General features: G+C 37.4%; 1 protein-coding gene across 2 annotated transcripts in view; it reads left to right on the forward strand.

Moving 5' to 3' along the window:
- Positions 1-233: 233 nt before the first annotated feature.
- The window catches only part of LOC149177923 (replication factor C subunit 3-like), a 115,642-nt gene continuing 90,436 nt past the window's right edge, over positions 234-25,439 (forward strand). The window contains exons 1-3 of one of the 2 annotated variants that reach the window (XM_089423485.1): positions 234-308; positions 470-629; positions 1,340-1,421. In XM_089423485.1, coding sequence (XP_089279611.1) covers positions 275-308; positions 470-629; positions 1,340-1,421 — 276 coding nt within the window. In that variant the 5' untranslated portion in view covers positions 234-274. Of the gene's footprint in view, positions 309-464; positions 630-1,339; positions 1,422-25,439 lie in introns of both variants that reach the window. The other variant, XM_089423486.1, reaches the window with a different exon arrangement.

The raw sequence follows: 25,439 nt of genomic DNA on the forward strand, positions 1-25,439 counted from the left end.
TATGATCAAATTGTTAGAGAATATTAATTTTTTTTTTTAAATGCTTCATTGCTAGTATTTGTTTTATAAATTTACCAGTGTTTACAATCAGCTTGTCCAGTGTTTGAGGTATGTTGGCATAGATGTGTTTCTTCTCTCTGATAATTACTATATTATCTGATCGATGTAGGCAAAGCTGGCTTCAAAGATGTGATTAAAACTTTGACTTTGTTGTTTTTGTTGCTGTAGTGCAAAGTCGAGTGTAAAACTAGTCTTGTTGGATGAGGCAGATGCCATGACAAAAGATGCTCAGTTTTCCTTGCGCAGGGGTAAACATATGCTTATGCACTGAGATTTTATTCTTTTGTTGTTTGAGAAAAATGGTAGATATGATTAATGAGAATATACATGGATTAGTTTCTTGTGTAGAAAGCAGTACTGGATTTTTGAGTTTCTCGTGTGCTGATTATAGCTCTATTTCTCAGCACAGTTATGGAGAAATACACAAAGAGCACAAGGTTTGCTCTCATCTGCAATTATGTCAATAAGATTATTCCAGCTTTGCAATCAAGGTGCACACGATTTCGGTTTGCTCCTCTTGATCCTGCCAATGTTACGGAGCGGCTACGACATGTCATAACTGAAGAAAGGTGAGGTTTTTCTTTGTTATTTTGATTTCATAATAAAGATATATGTTTATTGCATGGACAACCGTGCATCCTTTTAATTTGGGGAAATAACTTCATTCCCAAACCGATAAATTATCTTTATGTTTAGATCCTTTGTAAAATTCATTTCAATGTTTTTTCCCTCGTATGCAGTCAACCTGTGCTATTTTATAGCTATGTTAATTTAGAAATTGTTCTAGGCTGCACTGATCATAGACTGTTGTAGCTGTTACATGAAAAGCTTCCTTTGTCACAACTCTCTGCATTTCCCTATTGTATTTTTAAAAGGATCATACATTTTGCAGAGCATGTTTAGACTTTCCTAACCAAAGTAACTATGTCTGGTTAGCTAATGCTTTAAAATTTTTAAATTGGTAGCAATATTGCAAATAATTGAAGAATACTTTTTTGGATTGAATTCATTGTAGCAGTGATTGGTTCACTGTTCACATGAATGGTCTTGACAAGCAAATATATGGTTGTGTAACCAGTTCTACAACAATTGCATGTTGTTGCTCCCTTTAGAAGGCAGCTAAAATGAAGGTGGCACCAATAGAGTGATTTTTATAATCAAGCTTCAAGTGTTTCAGTGTTTTCATCGTTGTAAGATGCAGATTTATGTTCACTTTCTATATTTGATCCAATAAGTCTAACTAGGGATTGATCCTTTTTTTGGTTGGATGGTGCTGTAGGCTTGATGTCACAGAGGATGGCTTGTCTGCAATAGTGAGGCTTAGCTGTGGTGACATGAGAAAGGCTCTTAATATTTTGCAGGTTCAAATGTCATATTGCGTTTAGCTTCCAAGCCGATCTTTAATTTTTCAAAATTTTCTTTAACTAACATGGACACTTGAATATTTACATGCATGCCATTATGGATGGATTAGTGTTTAGTTTTGAAATGCTCTTCTGGATGGCCAGTTCTGTGGGAAATCATTTGTACCATAAGAACACTATAAAGTAAGTGAGTCCACTATATTTATTATAATTCTTCATATTAAAAATCCCTCATAACAAACCCAAATTATGTTCCAAAGTAATCTGAGAGTGCCAATATTTTGATTGGATGCTTATAATAACGTTTTCCCTGTAGCAATAAGAAACTACAAACAAAGTGAGTCCACTATGTTTATTACCATTCTTCATATTAAAAATCCCTCATGACAAACCCAAATTATGTTCCAAAGTCATTTAAGAGTGCCAATAACAAACCCAAATTATGTTCCAAAGTAATCTGAGAGTGCCAATATTTTGATTGGATGCTTATAATAACGTTTTCCCTGTAGCAATAAGAAACTACAAACAAAGTGAGTCCACTATGTTTATTACCATTCTTCATATTAAAAATCCCTCATGACAAACCCAAATTATGTTCCAAAGTCATTTAAGAGTGCCAATATTTTGCTTGGGTTGTTAGAATAACGTTTTACCTGTGGCAAGCTGCTGGTCAGAGACAAAAACTGCTTTATGATTTTTGTTCTTTCCCTTCAACAGTTGATTTTTTTTTCTCATTCAACTTATGGTGTTGGCCTATATATGATATGCCTAAAGTCAAGTGGAGATGTTGTACTTAATCATTTGCATGGGCTTTCAAGTGCAAGCTCTTTAGACTTTTTCATTCCATTATAATTTTGTGAATCATTTTATATCTGCTCTTATTGATTTTTTATTGATGTACTTGCTAGTCTTATCCACCATTGCAAATGTTTTTCTTTTTTCAACCTATTGTTGATGTAGATGTACTTGCTGTTACTTAAAAAGATCTGCATTTCAACAGATAAGTCCAATCATCAAGCACTAAATCTAGGGCAACTAGAGGACGCTGCCCATTGTCACCTCGTTGGTTGTCCTTCTCACTTTAGGCCAACTCTACTTAGGGACAAGGGGGTATCCCCTAATAAGACTACAAGTCTGTCCTTGTAAATCTGAAATGAAAAATTAGATACCTAGATTTGAATTATTTTTCCGTTTTTATATAATAAAGTGATAAGACAAGCAAGACTAAGTTCCTTGTCCTTTGGGTGAGTGGAGTCAAGTACATATATTTTGGTCAAGAAGCTTCCAGATATCAGTGGAGTTATATAATTACTAGTACATAAACCCTACTGATCAATTCTATCTCATTGATACGTAAAGCAGAATGAAAAACTCATAAAGATGTCATTCCACCTCCTACTAAACAATTAATATATAGTGCAACCATCAATGCTAAAAGGGACAGAAGACAGTCGTCAAAGATGAGTGAACATGCAGCCTTTTCTTCACGGGCAAGTTTGGTTACATCAAGAGATCAAGAAGGCCAAACGCCTCATAAAACCCTTTTTTAATTGCAAAACAACCCTGAAAGGAGAGATATACTGGCAGATTTAACATGGTAGCCCCAAGCGTCAATATGATCAACAAGAAAGAAGAAGAAAACATACTCCATCAAATGCTTTTCCTCCCTTTAGCCTGCAACATGGACTTTTTCTTGGCTTCACGGTGGGGTATTCCTCCTCTTGACCTTCTGATTTACAAATGACAGAACACTTCATTTTGTAGAATTCACTTTCAGCTTTTCTACAATAAAATTTTATTTGGAAGCTCCTGGATCCTTATTTTCCTCTAAAGATGACAATAAAAGATGTAGAAAAGTCTAAAAGTCTTCTTGAAGCAAGTCATTGATCATCTAGGGTCTTATTTGGACATAGGGAATGCGTTAGATACTTCCTTGTTACTGTCTGATCCAGAGTGGATCATTATATTACTTGTCATCTATCTCAATTCTTTCAGAGTGGAAAAAATGGAGGCTTGCAGGTTCATTTTTATCGACAGGTCCCAAATTAGTGAAGTGGTGTTTGAAACATTCTGGAGGTATTTTGAGGTCTTAAATGAAGTTTTTGTTGGATAAATTGTCATTTATTTCAAAGAGTGAATGGGCCAGCACTCGTTTGACGATTTAACGCACAAATCAAGTGAATTTGGTTGCAAGGACCTCCTAGTTTGGTAGCCCTTGTCAAGCCATTTTGTTTAATAGGTGGCACATTTTGTGGGTCCTCCTAGTTGGAGAGATATTAAGTTTTAAAGATTGAAGCCCCAATCAATGAGTTTTGCACCAACACATTTGCTCCAAGGGTATTTGGCCTTAACATTCATTGCTGCCCTAAAAGGAAGGTCAAAATTTATAAATTAAGAAGCCTAAATTCATTGGTTCAAATCTGCCTTGAAAGGAGATTATAAGAAAGGAAAAAATTGATTTTTAAAGTGTCCTAAAGCCTCCTTGTATAGGTTGGGCTTAATAAGGGTTCAGGTTGGCTCCAAGAACAGTTATGATCATTCATAAAAATATCATTATGTGCTCAAGTCAGCCCCAGTTAAGGGCACCACCAAATGGCGTATATATAGGCCAACCGTGGAGCACAATTGCATGGAAAATTCATGGGATCTGAGGTAGCAAACCAAGCAAGAAAGACTGATGCTCGAGCTTCATTGAAGATTTGTTGAAGGAGGCCGGATGTCTGAAGTTCTATAACTCGTTTGATATAGCTTTCTGTGGAGGTGTTTCTGTCCCATTTTTTCCTGTGATGAATTTTTGATCTAAGTCTGAGGCAAATTTGATGGTTGAACAATAGGTTTGAAGGATAATCTTTAAGGCCTACTCGACCCTCTTCTTGACAGGCATCTGTAGCATATATTTGCATTTGTTGAGGCCTTCATGAATCTGTTCTGAGGCTTGGATTAGCACCAGGCCTGAGGCTTATCTCGACCTCCTCTATGGCCAAAATTTAGCCTAGTTTGAGGTTTACTGGAGCCCCTCCTGAAGCTCATTTTATAGCTTAAGCTCATTGGTCTTGAGGCAAACCCATTACGGATCTCTGTGGCACTATTTCAGGACCCCTTCCTTCTGTGATTGAGTTCATCCTTGTTTAGGGCATAACAAAAGCGACCTTCAGTGATTGATTTTTCAAATCCGAAGTGATCCTTCTGCCTGATCTTGGTTCTTCAAGACTGGTCCTGTGGATGTATCCTGTGTTCTGTTGAAGCTGTTCTAGGGCACACATAAATTTATTTAGTCTGTGTTATTAAAAAGGAAGTTTAAAGGAAGCTTAAGGGAGAGCATAATCAAAGGGAGTCTAATGAAGCATCTAGATTGAAATATCTTCCTTGAACAAATCTTGATGACTGAAGAAGTTTGGAGCAAACTTGGTAGCAGGTTTTAATACTTGTAGAAAGTCTTGAAGCAGAAGTTGTACTTTGATTTGTGGCAGACGTTGGACATTATGATTTGTAGCAGATCTTGAACTTATAGTTGACCCCTTCTTGAAGCAGACCTTGATTATGGTAGTATACCTCTTGATAATGGTAGCAAACCTTTGGTGCTTATTCTGAGCTCTTGGAGCAAGTTGTTGAATATAAGTAAGGGTTTTGATGATCTAAGGTATGCAATTTATTGTTGCACCGTCTACAGATTACACTTTGGCATGATAAGGGGCAAATTTGAAGTTGTAATTGGGCCATTGGCCTTGATACGAGTGCCCAAGAAGATTTATTATTATTATTTTTTATTCTATATGGTGGCAAGGTGGTGCTAGTGAAGTAAGTTGTAGCTTCCTTCATGAGGTTGTTGCCTCCTTCTAGTGGGAGCTGATAAATCTTGGGGTTGTAGCCCTTCTAGTTGTAGCTGGTAAGCCGGAAGTTGTAGCTTCCCTTGTAATATAAATATAATTGTTCATATAATTTCTATGTCTATTTGATGTGATGTTATTGGTTAATGTTTTGATAATCAATTGTTATAAAATGTGAAATACTGATTCCCCCCCACCCCCTTCAACCTTTCCAATAGTTTTTTGGGGTCCAAAAACTCTCTGTTGTGCCAGATCCTTTGGCTCTATTCTATGCTCAGAGACCTTTCCAACAATGCAAAAATCATGTCAAATAGAGTTCGTGTGCAGAGGTTGTGCTCTCGCAAGTTGACCTACCATGTTGACCACCATGGTACATTTGGATGCCATGGTAGCCCACATTACTAATGCATATTTGACTAGCCACATGTGGAGATTGAAGAAGACTCTAGAAGGTTCAAACCCGTAACTCTAATTGGGGGTTGAGGGAGTTAGACCTTACCCCTAGTTGGTTATTGGGCTATGTTAAATAGCAGGCTACTAGGTGTATGGGTTATGTTCTATGCTATTGAATATTGTATTGTTCCATAGTTGGGTAGAGCAATTGGGAGTGGGAAGATAGAGAGAAAAATAGAGGGAGGTTAAGTTTCTGTAACAACCATATAGGCCATAGGATTTTGGTATCTCCATACATAGGTACCTCTTTCTTTGTACTAGCACATTTTCCATACCGGAGAAAAGAGAGTAAAGCAAACCTCGCCTTTTAGCTAAGTTTACTCTCGTAAGGGTCTCTGAGGGAAAATCTATGTATTTTTTTTGTTTGTTTCTAACATTTCAACTCATCTAATTAAAATCAACTATCTAAAGAAATCTAGAATCTAAGGAAAAATTGACATAAAGATTTCAATAATTTTATAAGATCTGTTGTGATGCTCTATTCCACTAGGATATCCATGGAAATTTACAAATCATTGTGTCACCTCCCTATAGTGGGCACTCCTTAAGATCTTCTTCTTCCTCTCTCATATCAAGAAAACATGTTACCATAACAAGGAAGTCTGACATATATAATGAATCTTAACTTCTTTTCAAATAAAATAATACTACATGCTACATGGTAGCTGAATATGCAAGGCATTCTTCAAGATGTGCCCATTCTTCAACAATAGAAGCAACAAATATCTTAGGAAAGTGGAATGCTCATCAAAACAAGCCATGATCCTTGCCTAAATTATGTATACATGCCACTTGTCTTTTCTCTAGCTAGGGTTCTCCCAAAACTGTTCCTTTGGATCCTTAACAATTGTGATAAATAACTAATATAAAGTTTAAACCAATGTTACCAGACTCGGAATCGGCAATAAGTCGGCGAGGCAAAAGAGCGAAGAGTTTTAATCGGATCGGGGAAAAATTGGGAAAAAATTGGTGAATTCAATAAATAAAGATATACACATATTGAATTAAAAAAAACATTGTTCATTGATATTCAACAAAGCCATGTCCAGACTCCAAACAATCCATAATATCAATAGATGTCCCAAATATCATGAATGAATAAGTATCTCATATATGTCATGAGTCCAAACATGATCCAAAGTACTAAGTCCTAATTCCTTACCAGTGACTACATAGAACTAGAAGCATCTGCTTCTAAAATTTTATAAAATACTGTATACGAATCAGTAAAAACGCAGTAATTGAAATCTCTTGATTGTTGCTGAAATGATACGATAATGTTTTGCTAGCGAAATCTCTGACATAGTACACGTTGAAGCTACACTGGAGCACACTGCACACTATACCTCTATTACACTACGACTCTATTACCTTCTTGATGTATGAGTTGCGGGCCTGAGAAGTGAGAAGTAAGTTATAGACCAACGTTTAATTTTTAACGTAACTTAACCACATAGTGAAAAATGCGGGATCCTTAAAAGTTAAAACCCGTGCTCGCCGAGTTGACGGTTGAAAATCGCCTCAGTCACCTAAATCGCAATTAATCGGTGAGTCGCAAGTCAAACTTGGGTTGACCACAAGTCAAACTCAGTAAACGCAAGTTTGACTCGCCCAGAGTTGAATCAGATCATTTGAGGGCAGAGTAGAGTTTGACTCGTGATTAATCACGAGTGATTGGAGATTCATGTGTTACTGATATAAACCATTTTTGCAAAGCACACATCATGAGAAAGATCCTGTGCGTAGTTTCAAGTGCAAAAGATGAGTTTGGGACCATGCTTGCACTCCTAAAATAAGGTGCTTCTCTTGATGTGTTGAATATTGCTCATGGGATGTGACAAGGGGTTCATGTTGCCTCAAAATATATAGAACTGCCTTCTACAATGTTAAATGTCCCCCAAATGGTGAGTGATGCCTCTAAATATGTAACATTTAATTGAAAATTTTGAAGGCACTCAAAAGGCACCCTCCAATACATAAATACACATAAACATGTGTAGATAAATGCCCCAAAAGGTGAATCGCTGCTGTGTGTGCATTAATGGTTCCAAATATCTGAATTCAACCACAAAATACACCTCCAAATATGTAAGTGTCTTCCATTGTTTCAAAGGAGAGATATCATATTGATTTCCTTGTTATCCCTTTGAATAATATTGTTGGAAATAATGTCTCTGAAAATGCAAAAACAGACTTGAAATTTTGAAATGGTAACACTTGCTAGCCTTGTTGACCATTGTGATTTTCTTTATTTCTATTTAGGATGTTTAATAAAGGTACTTTCTTGGGAATCAGACCTTTAAGTTAATTGTGATAATTTTTCATAAAAGATGATGCTTATCATAGTTGTGAAAATGGAATATCGTTTTTCAGAGATAATTTTATGGTAAAAATAGGTTCTTTGTGAAATTGGTCTGGAATTTGAATATATTGCTATTTTAAGATGCAACTTGAACCATCTAAGCTGTTAATCAATGAGAGAAATCGAACTAATATCATTAAATAAAAATGTTCAATGAAACTTTTTCATTTGTGATTATTTACTAGCTTTGGAAATTTATTCATGACATGGAAGTCTGTAACACTAAAATGTCAAAATTCTTGCCATCAATATAGAATGTCTTTTCTATCTTGAAGGAGGATCGAGCTCTTGCATGCCTTCAATTAGTCACTCAAATCCTTGTAGGGAGCTTTAGTTTTGAAGAAACTAATTGTTGCCATATTTGACCCCATAGATTAGTTTTTCCCACATTCTTAGACTTCTCATATGAATTATTGTACCCATGATTTAGGTGAAGCATATGACTTGAACAATTGCAACATTATTATGATAGGACATGCCATGGCGAATCTATACCATTGATTTCCTAATCAATTGCAACATTATTATGATAAGACACATTATGGTCAATATTTACTGTACTTGGATGCTAATATAATTGTACACACATACATATATGACTTCAAATCCAAGGTTATGTAGGATATGTAGGCTAGAAGGGCTACAACAACAATTTGTTCCTCTTGTAGATTCAAGTAGTTGGAGGTTAACCTTGGTAGAACCAAGTACATTTTCATCAATAACATCAATAAAGTGCTAACAATATTGGGTTGTTGCTTTTATGTTCAAAGTTGACAAGGGATATTGTTAATTCTTGCTACATATCTTTTGAGAAAAAGACTTAATCTATGTCTAGTGGTAGAGATTAGGCTATATAAGGGCTATGCCTCCTTGTCACTCTTAGAGAGAATACTTTTTTGTTTTAGGATGTCTTAACAAGTTTTGATACTTTCCATTGCTTAGCATGCTTTATGGATCCATGATATGGAGACTTAGTCTTCCTTTAGGGCAATAGGTTCATATTGACTATGTTTATAGTCTTTAGACTCTTTGTGCTATCATGTTGCAATCGTTGTAAGTGGACAATATTGATTGAGATTATCTTAGGCAAAAATATAGAGCTCACCTATTACACCTGGATGAGATGTTTGATATTGTTTAATATCTCAAAAGGGATATTGCTATATGCTTGGTTGATGCTTTGTATGAGGGTTTGATACCCTTGGCATCACACTCTTGAGGGGACATTACTTGTTAATATGTTTAGGCCTCTTCTTTCACTCAAATGATGAACATGTTTGTTGAACAATTTCCTTTTTAAATTCTTCTCTTATACTTTGAATCTGAACTTCTTGAAGAGGAAGATTAACACTGCCTTCAAAGAAGATCTTTGTTGGGCTTATTTTTGTATCTAATTGATCTCGTGTTTTGGACAAATGAGAAAGAATCTTGATATGCATTGTTGACATTTTTTGCATTGAAAGATAATGTTGTTATACTCCTTGGTTACTTGTGCCTTCACATCTTGTATGTGTTGAGATTTACTATTGGTCAACTTTAATTGCATTGCATTCAACTTGCTATTGACAAATATAATTGGATTGCTAGGGAAGATTGGATTTGTAGACTTTACTCTATTAGAGTTGTGTTAATAAGTACATTTAATGTTTCACAGTCCTTCACATTGTGATTTCTAGATAGAGAATGGTCATATTATTCTTTAGTCATCTTTGTCTGGACTTGGGATGGAAATCTCCTTCTCTAGAACCTTATTTTTTTGTAAGGGGAATCATATGGTAATGCGACACTTGTGTAGATGAGGTTCGTGGGTAATATGAAAGTGGTGATGAGGTCATATAGAGGAATGAGCAACATTGGGAGTACACATGTGGGATTGATAAATTCCATAATGTTGGAGCATGGAAGGAAGTAGGGGAGATAGGGAAAAGATGTTTATTTTGTAAACAATGAGTGATATAGGAGTAGACTCATACATTGTTGTTTTACTAAGTAAAGGAGCTAAAACAAGTGTTATTATGAAAAAATTGGTTGGCCCCAAAAGTCAAAACTAGTAAAACAATTGGACTCAAAATTCGTCGACTATATTTATTTATATAGCTATATTTTTTCCTTTCTTTCTATTCTATGCTTTTTCTATCTGGTTCATGGGCCTTGGAGATTGGTGAGTGCTAACGTCCATGAAATATTTGTACCAGGGAAATCCACTCGAAGGGATCACTTCTTGTTGTCTCAACCATGAAGCCTAACCTCAAGAGCATCAAGAGAATTGAAACTGTAACCTCTCAATACCAAAGGTGTTTTAACGATGGGGACTTGACCCTCAAAGGTATATATATATATATATATATATCGAAATTGGTAAAAAGATTGGACAAAAAACTGGTCAACTAAATAATAGACAAATATTCAATTTTTTTACCAATTTCGATATATATATATATATATATATATATATATATATATATACAAATTTTTCTCATGCATGTAGCATTGTAGGGGTGAAATGTTGCAAAATGGCACTCAATGCAATGCATATTTGAACATAAATACATTAACATTGAAGCTCTAAATGGCTTTAGGAGTCCAAAATAATCATACCATAATCTACAAGAAAATCATAGTAATAATCATTTGAATCTTGATCCTCCACATTCTTTACAGTGATATGCTTGACATATTGACTAAATGCCCCGGAGGGTCTTGTTGCTACACAAACTAGTAGGCCTTGTAAAGAGGCAAAAGCTAGAGGGCACAACAACACCTTGGGACAAAGGCCCATTGTTACCACAGCGTAAGTGTCATGCTCTTCTCAGATTTTCACCGACAAGAGCTTAGAGGAGTTCCAGTATCCCTTACTTGGAATAGATATGTCTAGGATAGATTTAAAATGAGGCAATGTGGCTCATTCAATAGAAAGGTTCAATGAAAGTACTATCTTTGGGAGAAGCTAGGAAGACTTTCCAAGAAAAATTGCCTTGAAAGGAAGGCTACAAGAGACTTAGGGTTGGGATATTTAGCGATGTATGAGTTCATCCAAGGTCAGGGTAGACAAGAGAAATGGCTATAATTGATATTTTTCAACAAGTAGCTAAGCACAAGCCTTCAAAGAATCCCCAAGTTGAAGGATTAGCACCTAGGGTTCCCTCTTGATGCGATGGCTAGGACATCAGATTTTATGAAGAATCCACCATGAGAATTGCCTCAAAATTGAAGGAGAGTTCGAGGAAACACTAACTTAAAAGGTTGTCCAAATGACTTTGCAAAAGCTCCTCGCTAATGCAATTCACATCAAGCCCTAAGCGGGCCTCCTTATACTTAAGGGGATTGAATTCAAGAAGAGAAAAGAAGGAAAATGACCACCAAGTGATGGGACTAGTGCCTTGACCATTGGGTGTATGGAGTCACAAATGCTTTAGATGAGCTAATTAGGTCCTTAAGGAGAGGCCAAAAGTAGGAGCCCTAGTTGACACTTTCAACAATTACCCTCTTTAAACAAAGTTAATGGAGTTTCATTGACAAATTACAAGAATTCTCTACTAGGAACATTCATTTCATATCATCAATGAGTAACACATGCAAAACTTCCCAAGATCATGATATCACAACATGTCAAATAAATTAGGGCACACATCTTCACTATGAGAACGAATTCCATGCATTAGAGATATACAAAAAGATAATCAATAGGAAAATGTACTTACTTGAATATATGAAGTATACCCATCTATTATACCATGAAAAAGAGGCTCCAAAATGATTCCAAACCCACTCCAAATACAAATTCTCTTCTAGTCCATACAAAAATCCCAAGTGTGATGCTTTGTAATGAGACTAAGTCTCACAAAAAGATAGTCAATAGGAAAATGTACTTACTTGAATATGTGAAGTATATCCATCCATTATACCATGAGAAAGAGACTCCAAAATGATTCCAAACCAACTCCAAATAGAAATTCTCTTCTAGTCCATAAAAAAATCTCAAGTGTGATGCTTTGTAATGAGACTAAGTCTCATGTATTTATACATGTTCTAGGAGGTAAAAAATGAAAAGACAAATCTCCTCCAATGCCTAAAATGTCTAGTTTCCTACCCATGGTCACAAGCCAACCATGATAGCTCATAAAATAAGTCGAATAAGGCTTGTTATGGCCACGCTAGGCGGACGTGGAGGCCTAAAAGGGAGCATTGAGTCCTCGTGTTCTAAGGATGTGAGTGAGGGCCTCAAAAATAATGAATAAGAGGGGGATGCCCTCCAAATGTTGCAAAACATCCCCTAACCCCAATTTTTTCTCTGTGGGCTCCAAATGGGTCTCATGGGTCTCCAAATGGCTCAAGATCAAGTCGATGCTCCATCAATGAGGGATAGAAGATAACACATGTGCTCCCATGTCTCCTCAAGAAAGACAAAACCTCCTCTAGGCCTTGGATCAACCGCCAAGTGTCAGGTGCAATGTGTAGCTGTCTGGGCAACGTCGTCCGAGTGCATCACCGTCTCTGTATAACTGGGGCATGGTGGTGGTGCCGAAGAAGTCCATGGTGTGGCAATCAATGGTCGGCATGGATGGAGGCCCATAACTCTCAACGCTCACCCTACAAGTGCCACTATGACCCTTTGGAGGGCTTGGACCTGGTATAGGAAGACAAAGTCCACAATGGAAAGCCATCTGCAATCCTGTATAAGATTCAATGCGTCTCTTCTCACCTTACAATACAACAATTCATTAGTGTAATTGAGTAAATAAGCTTGCTAATCAGGGGCAGAAATGGACAGTTCATAGTAGCATGCCCTTCCAAATGGGATTTGAATATGTATTGGTGTTACCTTCCTTGACAAGAGAGGTTAATGAAGGACCCTATTAGGTGGTTTTAACCTCTAAGGGAATGATACGTCCATGGTATATCCATCAGATGGCATGTGTCATGTGAAATAGCAATGGAACAGAGTGGGGCAATAGGGGAGGCTCCACACCACATGCCATGGTACACGGGCAACTATGATGTGGGAAACCGATACGTTGGGTGTATGAATGTAGGAGGGAGCAATCATGGTACATGAGTTACCTTGACCTTTGTTTTTCCACCCTTCTTTATATGCCCTTTTCCTTTTATTGATTTTCCTTCATTTTTATTGCTCGGGCTCAAAGGGATGTGAGCATGATGTGGAAGACGTAGTAGTGCTTACCCCCTTAAGGTGGGGAAGTTCATCGCTCACTGAGGTTTGGGACAATCATGGGTTCCTTAATGATGAGAGGGGCACTCTTAGGTGCCCTAAGAACCAGGGTGATGGCTATAATGGTAAGGGGTAGAGCTCATGTTTGGCTTTTGCCCAAGTGCTAATTTTTATTGTCCCCACTATCTTTTGCATTTTGTGGTACATTTCCTGTTGTATGTAGCCATATTATGCTTTAAATTTTCTTTTTCGCTGCATCATCCTTTGAGGCATCATTCTAGGCCCGACCCAAGGTATGGACAAGGGGATGGCGAGGCTAACACCTTGTGGACCCAATGGACAAATGTAGACCTAGATGAGGAAAATTTGGAAAGGGCTTGTAATGAGCAAAGGGGAGTGAAATATATGGTATCAGGAAGCAAGACCACGCAACCAAAAACATGGTTTCCCATGTAGTGCCTCTCTTAAAGCTAGTATCCATTAAAGGAGATCCCATTGGACTAGGATACATGATTAACCCCCTAGTTGAGGTAAGGGAACAAGAGTACAGTCAAAGCCCTTTATTTTTGCCAAATCTCCCCATTAATCCATGTCCAAATTTTCCCAAGAAAAGCAAGCCTAAACACCAAATTACATAATAAAAAACTATACCTTGGGGGTTGGATGGCCCACCTTCAAACATACAATCATAACAGATGAGTGAGGGCACACAATGGCTAGCTCAGGTGGTGGATAATAGAAGTACATCGAGCTATTTGGTGGTTACTGGTTGCCAACTGAAGACAAATCTAGGAGAGAAAATCTTTTGTAGGGGTCACCCACTATTGATGGGTAATAGGCTCAATTCAAATGTTTATATCCCATGACGATGGGAGTCACTGCAAGTCATCTTAGATAAGTCCATTCCTAATAGGAGGCGTCATATTAAATAGATCAAAATTAGGCTTTAGGGTTGTTGTAGGGCTTTATATTATGCTTTTTTATATTTTAAATTTTTGGTTTTTTTGGGGGAAGGAGGCACATTGGTACAAAATTGGTCAAACTGATTGGTTTGATTGGATCAAACCAGTGCATGATCAAGAATAGTTAAGTCTAGTTTGGGAGGTTGGTGTCGATTGGAAACCTCCCAAATGTTGAATTTTTTACTAGAGCACAACATAATACTATTTTTCGCTAGATAATTACTACCTAATGATTTTCACATAGTATTCTTATGCCACTAATATCATTGAGCATTTACACTTCATAAAATGTCAAGAATAAATGCAACGGAAACAATAAAGATCATAGAAAGACAACCATGCACAATAGAGACAATATTTTTACCCTCGGAAACCCAACCTTGGTAGAAAACCTAACAACTTTTCTTTGGAGAAATTATTCTTCAACTAGGTTTACAAATCAACAAATTGTCTAGAATCTGTGCTAAGTACAAATCCAAATACCAGTCAAAATTTGGTCAAGGTAGCAACAAGTCAATGCCGGTCAAACTAGCCAAAATGCTCAAAAATTCAAAATTCAACATTGGTTAAATACTCACCTGCGGTCAAACTTTTGCCTTGTAGATCTTGCAGTGAATTGCAGAGAATTTCGGTCAAATTCTTGCACACGTGCGACCCTCTTGTAGGTCAGTCAATTCTAGTCAAACTTGGCCAAATAGATAGAGAAAAAACTTGGTCTAACAATCAACTTGTCCTCCTTTTCTCCACACAGGCGACTGTCCAACAAACCTCAAAAAGATGAAGAAAAAACTTGTGGTTATGAATATAATTCATAACAATTAGATAAATAAAATAAATATAAATATTAAAATAATTAAATATTATTTAGGTTAAATAATCATTAAATTAAGTGAAAAGGCATGTCTAAAAGACATGCCCATTCACGAAAGGACACTTGCTGAGGTATAAAAGTAGGGTCCTCATTGTAATCTTATATCATCTTATACAATTTTATATATTAATAAATTATTATTATTAAATACCTGTGTGTATTTTTACATTCAAGTCTACAAGCTATCAGTCTTCGTGCTTCAACATAGTTTTTATGCTTCAGTGGCATCAGAGCCATGGCACACAATATAATTATGCAGGCCTTTGAACGTATTTTGCCGCACAATGTGCCATTACGTTCACATCTTGATTACGTTGAACATTTAGTATTCAAGAGGCATTACAACATTTAGAAAAATCATTTCAAGAAGTTAAATCATGTCAAAAGGAAATTAATAATAAGGAAGAGAATAGTGACAGTGAGAAACAAGAAGATGAACAATATCATAACAATGAAGATGTTGTCAATGAGAAATTATCATCCATGACCTCGGAACAAGAGCACGCTGTTGTAGATATTGGCAATGAAAAGATATTAGATTTATCCTGGTTGGAAGAAGATGTTAATGAAAATCTTCCATTGGTGGCTCTTGAGGAAAAACAGGGTTTTAAAGATATGATGATTACTACTTTTGATTTTGATGATAAAAGTGAAGGTTGCGAAATTTATTATAGAAAAATGCCCAAGTGTTCTAGAGATCACGACCTCGGCCCTGTCTTCCACTTCGCTTCCAACAAGGACAACCTCGCCGTAGCAGTGGGTTCTGTACTGGAGCAACGCCGGAGGTCACTTTTTGCGCAAATTAGCAAGGGTGATCCGACAAAGGCCGTGGTTGATGAAAAACGACCAATGCATCTGGTGGCCATGCTCTTATCTTGTCCCACCCCTCTACCCACTGGGTGAAAGCAACGTTATCTATCGTTGCTCATTTGCACGATGACATTGAATTGTTTAATGTGGGTGATCTGGAGAGCAGCAGGAGAGAAATGAAGATGAAAAGAATCTTAGCCCGGCGGCAAGAAAGTGGAAGTTGCGGTACAAGTTCAAGTTCAAGTTCTGCTCAAAGTCAACGTCTGAAACAACCGACAGGGCTCTTGAATCTTGGCAATTCTTGTTATCTCAACAGCGTGCTGCAGTGTCTCACTTACACTCCGCCCCTCGCAAAATTTTGTCTCAGACAACAACATTCTTCTTCTTGCACTCTTTCGTCCACCTCAGACGGCGATGGCGGCTGCCCATTCTGCCTGCTGGAGACACGCATCGTCAGGTCTCGCAAAACCGCCTGCGCAATCGATTCTCCCCAAAAATTTAAAAACTCGCTCCACGTTTTTGCAAAACATTTTGCCCATGGAAGACAAGAAGACGCCCACGAATTTCTGACATATGTCCTCGGAGTCTGCGACGATGTCTGTGTAGAAATGGCGAAGCAACAAAATGGAGACGCAGAGGATGACCAAAGGGAATTACCAGATACCATTATTAAAAAAATCTTCGGCGGCACGCTGCAGAGCCGAGTGAAATGCTTGACCTGCGGAGCCCAGTCAATCACGCGCGACGATATTATGGATGAGGTCCACGTTGTGCCCACTAAAATCTTTCCTGAAGCCGGTGCGCACACCAAATATTATTGCAAGCTCGACCTCACAACTAATCTTCTCCGAGAGGACGAGGCCATCAACGATCTACAACTCTTTCTCTTCACTGGATTTGGAAAGGATGACAAGTGCGCAGTCCAAGCACCACATCTCCTCCGCCTGTTGTCTCGTCTCGATCCACCACAATCCGTCGTCGTATGGATTGCCATCAATTCAACGGCTGTATGCCAGTCTATGCCCTCGTTTTCTCACACACTACCATTTGCTCCGTCCTCCCATAGTTATCTTTCTATCCACACCCGACAGTCGGCCACCATTTCATTCTTCCCAATCGACCACATCCATCTAATAGTCGCACCCTGTCAACAACATAACCCGATTCAATCAAATGACAATTGGGTTAGTCATATATATATATATAGCCCCAAGAGTTAGCTTAATCGGTCAAGTCAGTGCCTCGCCAATCGGGAGGTCACAGGGTCAATTCCCGAAAGCTCTTGGGGTCAGGTCAGTAAATAGGCCGAGGGGTGTGACCCCCTTCGGGTGGGGTCCACCCTAGCATTGAACAACCCTGGACGTAGCGGACCCACTGACCATGGGTATCCGTGAACCAGAAGTGAACATATATATATATATATATATATATATATATATATATATATATATATATAAAACACATAATTGAAAAAAATAAAAAATTGAAGTTATAAAAATAAAAAAATAAAAAAATTATATATATATATATATATATATATCTGTATATGTATAATAATTATTAAAAAAAATAGACTTATTAAAAATAAAATAAAAAAATATCACTGATTAGCTATAAGACGAGAGGAAGGTCACATTACATAAATCGAGAAAACATATACTAAGTGAAGAAAAACCCCAGCGGTAAAGCTTTGAGGACAAAGCTTCCGAAGGAAGAGGCTATGTTATGAATATAATTGATAACTATTAGATAAATAAAATAAATATAAATATTAAAATAATTAAATACTATTTAGGTTAAATAGTCATTAAATTAAGTGAAAAGGCATGTCTAAAAGACATGCCCATTCATGAAAGGACACCTGCTAAGGTATAAAAGCAAGGTCCTTATTGTAATCTTATATCATCTTATACAATTTTATATATTAATAAATTATTATTATTAAATACCTGTGTGTATTTTTACATTCAAGTCTACAAGCTATCAATCTTTGTGCTTCAGCATACTTTTTATGCTTCACTCGCTTGGTGGAGAAAATGAGATCTCATGTACATTTATATATACTAGTCGAATGGGTGTAAATTAAACCAAGGGACACCCTTTCATGAGCTGGGCTGACATGGTGCTCCAAACATAAATTTTATTTTAATTTTCTTAGGTTGACTTGGAGACCTCTTTGGCATGTGGAAATACCTCTCAATGCTACACAAAAATTAACAGTCCCTCTTAGCGAGCGAGGTATTCTCTTTAACTGCAACAAATTTCCCCTTAGCTAAAATTTCTCCTCCAAAATAAAAGTTCATGAGCTTGCCATGTTGGTGCATGTCTATTTATCCCTCCATCCTAGAGTAGGCAATATGAGTATCCTAGGCCATTTACCCTTGGCCAAATCAACATTACGCAACCAAAGTCCTTTATGGCTCCTCAGGTAAATGTATGAATCTCCTTTGGTCAAATCAACATGACCTAGCTAAGGTCCTTTATGGCTTCTTAGGAGAGGACGACCCCTGCACCATTCAACCTTGGCCAAATCAACATGGCCCAACCAAAGTCCTTTATGTCTTCTCAGATGAATTTCATATATCTCCTCTGGTCAAATCAACATGACCCAACCAAGTCCTTCTGGCTTCTCAGGAAAAGATTTGTCCAATCTTGTAGTTACCCTAGGCCATTCACCCCTGGTCGAATGTCCCAGCCAAGTCCGTTTGGCTTCTTAGGAGATGGTTTTCCCGATCCTACAATGACATCAACAGTCCCTCTTAATGAGGGAGACATTTTGCATCATGCCAAGCTTGTCTCTGAAGTATACAAGATTCTCTCTAGACAAAGGCTTGTTGAGAATGTTTGCAATCTATTTGTTTGTGGATATATACTAGAGTTTCACTGCTCCTCCCTGCACCATGTCTCAGATGAAGTGGTATTTGATCATAATATGCTTCGACCTATGATGGAAAACTGGATTCTTCGAAAGCTTAACACAACTTTGATTATCACAAAATATCAAGGTCGTCCCAAGCTCTTGATCAAATAGTAGCTCTACACGTAGCTTTTGTAGCCACACTGCTTCTTGACTTGTGGGATTAGCAACGATATTCTTTGCCTTTGATGTACTGAGTGCAATATAAGTCTACTTCTTGCTAAACTCCTTATCATAGATTCATAGCTAATCCGAAGTTGAAGCAACACCTCGAGGTGCTCTTTTTGTCCTTTGTACTCCTAATCCAATCTGAATCTATATATCCCTGTAGCCTCACTTCACCACTTGAGACATATCTCAAACCATATCCAACTGTACCAAACAGGTACCTTAACAATGTTTTGTTTCGACCTAATGTATATGCCTTGGTTCAACCATATACTGGCCCACGATGTTCATTGTAATGCAAATATCTGGCTTGGTGTCAACTAGGTACATCAAGGATCGATTTAACTGCCTGTACATCATGGAATCCACCAAATTTGAATTTGAAGCAGAATCACTTGGCTTCTTTAGATTCGTCACCATAGGTGTAGCCATGGGCTTGCAGTTCATCATACTGAATTTTCCCAAAATTTGGACAATGTACTTCCCTTGTTAGAGGAAGATCTCATCAGGTCTCTACCACACCTCTAATCCCAAAAAATAATGCATCAGGCCAAGATCCATCATCCCAAACTTTGAGGCTAACTTCCTCTTGCACCTGACAATGTGTCTATCTATAACTGTGATGAACAAATCATCAATATACAACACCAAAATTGGAGGATCACCATCAACAATCATGTAGTAAAGGTCAAGATCTGCAACACTCTTGGTGCAGTCTAAACTCATCAAATATCCATCAATCCTTGAATACCATGCCTTGGGTGGCTGCTTGAGTCTGTACAAAGCCTTCTTCAATTTGCAAACATGGGACTCCTTCCCATGTACCTTGAAGCCTTGAGGTTGCTCTATGTACACTTTCTCCTCAATTACACCATTGAGGAATGCGGTCTTTACATCCATCTGATGTATCTTCCAGCCCATAACAAAAGTGAGAGAAACAATAGATCTAATAGAAGTGTAGTTGACGATTGGAGTAAATGTCTCCTCATAGTCCACTCCCTCTTTTTGGGAGAACACTCTTGCCACGAATCTTGCTTTGTACTTCTTGTTGCTGCCATCTGCTTCATGCTTGGTCTTATAGATCCAATTAGAAGTTACCATTGACTTCCCCTCTGGTCTCGAAACTATCTCCCACACATCATTATTCATGATGGATTGATCCTCCTCCATCATGGTATCATCCTTCCAAACATGTTGGCATGTTGCCTCCTGATAATTGGAAGGCTTAGAATCAATGATGTGGCTCATCAATGCCATATATGTTAGAGAAAAACTTCAGCATGCTAAATAATTGTATGTAAATAAGTGTAAATATGTAATTTTTTGTTATTGACAATGAATGAATGATGTTTATATTGCCTTCGTGACGGTTGCCTATATAGGCATTGATTGACCACGAAGGTGAATGGTCATGTCATTTGACCCTTTAACTCTTCATGACTAATAATTGTTGTTAAATAAATAAATAATAATAATAATAATAATTATTATTTTAATATTTTTATTATTTATTTAATTAACATTTTATGGATTATTTTATTCATAACATTGCCACCCCCTCAGAGATGCGTTGTTCTTAAAGCATAATAAGCATGGTTTTCTCTAGTTGAACATGTTGCTATGGAATGAAGTCTATTTTCTTTTATGGGTTTGACTTTGTTTGAGCCTCGTGTGCTGGTGAAATTATCGCATATATTTGTATCTTCTTTGAGGCTGGGAGCGTTAATACCATATAATTTATAGTGTTGACCTTGCCAATTAAACTCCATGAACTGTTCTTCAAGGTTTGTAGTATAGCTTCCTAACTTTGTTAACCATTCTGTGCCTAACACTATATCCATTTCTTTGAGCGGCAGGGCATATAGTTCTGTCTGTAGTTCTAGTTTTTGTATTTAGATTGAAACCTTGTGACATTCTCCCATTTCCTCAAACCATTGCCCAATAGCAACAATCATGGTCAGGTCCTTGATTGGGCACACACAAATGCCCAAAGATTAAGTTGTTTAGCAAGATCAATATTTATACAATTATGAGTACTGCGAAAATCTACTAGTATATTGACATTTTTGTCTCTTATGATCCCTTAAAGCTTCAGGGTTTTAGGTCATAATCTCTTCGTCATGTTTGTTGCTGGTGCTGTAAGCTTAGGGTCCTTTCTTCTTGGAGACTAGGTTTTCTGCTTTCAAATTTGTGGTGGAATGTATTTTGCAGTTGCTTGTTGTTTTTGGTTCTTTGAAAAATTGCTTTCTTCATCCTGATTTTGCTAGACACATGAGATTGCAGCTAATGATGCTTTTTGTGATGTTTCCTTAGTGTTTGAATTTGCTTTGTACGTTATAGTGATGTCTTCATCAGGATTTTGTACTTTTGGTTGCCTTCCATCTTCTATTTTACAGTAATGTAGGGACATGTCTTCACATTTACGTCCTGGTGTCCAGTCTTGCCCACACTTGCGACAATTGTTTTTCTTCTTTATCCTTTTCTTTGACTCATTATTTGAAGAGTCTGACTCCTCAACTTCATAATTATGTAATGTCTTATTGGGGCATCCGTGTCTTGATAACAATTTATCTCCACAATATCTACATTTGTTTATCTTTTTCTTACCTGAGTATTGTTGTTGGTTTTCATCTTGCTTGGTGAACGATGGCCTGTTGAGCTTTTTTTTTGTTCAATCAGCCTTGCTGCATGTCTAGCCTCTTCAATAGTGTTGGGCTTGCATAATTTCAATTCAACACAAATATAGTCTTTTAGTCCACAAATATACATCTTCAATAGTTGATCCTCAATGAATCTGTTGTGTCGTATCGCTAATACTTCCCATTCGTGGGTATAATCACTTACAAAGCCCTTCTGTTTGAGATGTATAAATTTGTTGTATAGGTCGTCGTTGCCCCCATCATGATTTTTTTTTTTGTTTTTCGTAATGTTGTAGTGAATCCTTGCTAATGAAAAGAATGGATGTCACACTTCTTTGTCTACCAGAGGAACCAGTCATAAACTTCACCTCCTAAGGTGTTGGAGGCAGTCATAATCTTTTCTTTTTCACTTAATGGTGGGTTTGCTCCAAGAATTCCTTCCATCTTGTGGACCCAAACAACAACTCCTCTGTGATCGTTACAATCATATTTTGTTAGTTCATTTTTAATTCGCTGATGGTTTCTTTTTGGAACTCTAGTGTAATCTTGGTTACCTAAAAAGCATATCTCAGACAGATCTGCATGTTCATGATTGTTTCTGTTTTGCGGGTTAGACTACGGTCTTTGAAAAGTTTGAATTGTTAGCATGTCTGCCTTCTCCATTAATTGATTAAGTTGTTGGCTAATATTGTTGAGTCTTTTGGTGGTGTCGCCAATTTTGTCGTCTCTTTGTAGTATTTTTTCCATAATCAACGACATCTTCTTTTGTTCTTTCTTAAATTCTATTTGTGATTTTTCTAAGTTATCGAGACAATATCACACACTCTTGACTTCGTCTCTATAGTGGTTAATGTCAACTTGTAACTCCTCGTTGCTTACCATTTTGTTCTTTTTATTGGCAGAACCCACTTCGTCTCCTTTTTATTTAACTATATATATATATATATATATATAATGTCAGTGATATAATTTTTATTATAATTAAACTAAACTATATAATAAGATTATCTATTGACCAACTAAGTTTAATAGGAATCGACATGTGTGACGGATAGGACGCTAGCTTGTCGTGATGGTTGAGTTGACAAAAGAAAAAACAAAGGACGATCGAGGTTCAAATGTTGTCAAGGATGTGTTGGCGTGGGAAATGGATCAACGTGGGGAACATGACGTCAGTGTGCCGGTTGGTTGTGGATGACTCAGAGGACAAAGATGAAGGGCCGCTGGTTGCCGGAATAGGCGAACTAGCGGTGTATCGACAAAGTGTGGCAGTAGGGAGACAAGCGTTCAGACATTGGATGATATACGAAAGCTCAGTACATGATACGACAAAACATAGTCAATTATGGCGAAGAACAAAGAGTAGCAGAACAAGAATGTGGTGGCGTACGAATGTCTTGTGTAAAGTGACCAAGAATTGACTGCTCTGATACCACTGTTAGAGAAAAACTCCAGTATGCAAAATACTTATATGTAAATAAGTGTATACAAGTAATTTCTTATTATTGAGAATGAATGAATGATGTTTACATCCCCTTCGTGACAATTACCTATATAGGCATTGATTGGCCACGAATGTGAATGGTCATGTCATTAGACCCTTTAACCCTTCATATCTAATAGTTGTTGTTAATTAACTAATTATTTTATTATTATTATTATTTTAATATTTTTATTATTTATTTAGTTAATATTTTATGGATTATTTTATTCATAACAATATAACTTGAGTACCTCTGTGGTTGTTTGCTCTCCCTGAAAGTACCACGGGGAGTTGCATGCCTCCTTGCATCTTGCAAAGTGTCACGAAGCCATGTTGGCCTCTTTTTGGTTCCTGCAACATCTCTGAGTAGGTCCGTTGGTTCTATTGACGCCTCCTGATCATCTAAAGGATGAATAACTAGAATAGAAGGAATTGTACTTACAACCTTAGGAGCCTCCTGCTCTTCACTATCAATTTCCATGTGGGACTCTCTGGACTTCTTGAAGGCTACCTCCTCATCAAAAATAACATTCCAACTAACCTCAATCAAATGCTATTTTGGAATGTAGATATTGTAGGTCTTTAAAGTTTCGTTATATCCCACAAAAATACCCTTCTTCCCATATGGTTCTAGCTTCTTCCTCTTCTCCTTGGGCACATGAACATATACTAGACAACCAAAGATCCTTAAATCATTGATCTCTGGCTTCACTTCTGTGAATGTCTCCTCAAGAGTCTTGTCCTCCAATATTCTATAAGGACTTCAGTTCTGAACATAAAAAATTGTGGTGACAACTTTTCCCCAGAAGAACATGGGTAGATCTTGATCATTAATCATTGCCTTCACCGCTTCCACAATAGTGCTATTCTTCCTTTCCACAAGTCCATTATGTTGAGGATTGTAAGGAATTATCCAATCCCTCTTGATCTCCGCCTCGTAGAAATCACTGAAGTCCTTGGAAGTATACTCCCGTCCATTGGCTAACCTCAAAACTTTTATCTTCCTTAGCAAGTTCTTCACTTGAGTCTGAACTCTTTGCCAAGTGCACAACCCCTGCAAATGCCATCATGTTCTACTTGGAGTTCTAGAAGACCTGTAACCATCTGCCTCAATGTAGTTAAAGCCTTGTATATAGATGTGAGCAAATCTTCGATGCCGTAACTCACATAAACTCATACTGTCACATACCATTGCCTGGGTTGGTCGTCCTGTTTGTCTATAGAGACCTCCTCTCGGACACTAATCACTTTCGTTGAGTCCATGCTTGAGCTGTTAGGTGATATAAGAACATGACCATCCATAAATGCAACTCGATAACCTCTATCTTCTAGTGTTGAGATAGAGAACAAATTCTTCTTCAATCCGGGTACATACAAAACATCCTTCATGTGTAGTGAATCTTCAGACTCTTGCTGTAACGAGGTTGGCCCAACTCCTTTTACTGCATACTTGGCATTGTCTCCGAGTTTCGCTTGCAATGCTAAATCCTTCTTTATCAAATCAGTGAGAGAATTCAAAAACTTGTTATGTGACTAGAAGCACCACCGCCCACCAACCAAACATCACGACTATTAGTAATAATGCCCTAAAGGGCGAAGACATGGGCTTTCTCCTTAGCTCCTTCTAGCTTTGGAATGACACCATCCATCATTTTACATGGCACCATTTTGAATACTTGTCTCTTATGCTGAGTTCAATGGGTGCTCTTTCAACAAAGCTTTGATAACATGTTGAATTTTCTACAAGAGCACAATAGAATACTATTTTCTGGCACATAATTACTACCTAATGATTTTCACACAATATCCTTATGCCATTGATATCATCGAGCAATTATACTTCAGATAATATCAATAGTAAATGCAGCAAAAACAATAAAGATCATAGAAAGACAACCAGGCACAATAGAGACAAAATTTTTAACCTGGGAAACACAACCTTGGGAGAAAACCCAACAACTTTTCTTAGGATAAATTATTATTCAACAACGTTTACAAATCAACAATTTGTCTAGAAAATTGTGCCAAGTACATCCAAATAATAGTAAAAAACTGGTCAAAATAGCAATAAGTCAATGTTGGTCAAAGTAGCCAAAATGCTTAGAAGTCAATTTTGGTCAAATAGTTAGCCTGTGGTTAGACTTTGGCCCTATGGCTCCTATGGTTAACTGCGGTCAAATGCCTATGCACACGTGACCCTCTTGTAGCTCAGTCAATTTTGGTCAAACTTAGTCAAATAGAGAGAGAAATAGCTCTGTCAAACAATGAACTTGTCCTCCTTTTCTCCACACGTGTGGCTGTCCAAAAGACCTTAGAAAGATGAAGAAGAAATTTGCTTGGCGGAGAAAATGAG

This window comes from Pinus tabuliformis, chromosome 4_1, assembly GCF_031772625.1.
Source record: "Pinus tabuliformis cultivar Carrire ecotype Pingquan chromosome 4_1, CPIR1, whole genome shotgun sequence".
Classification (NCBI taxonomy): domain Eukaryota; kingdom Viridiplantae; phylum Streptophyta; class Pinopsida; order Pinales; family Pinaceae; genus Pinus; species Pinus tabuliformis.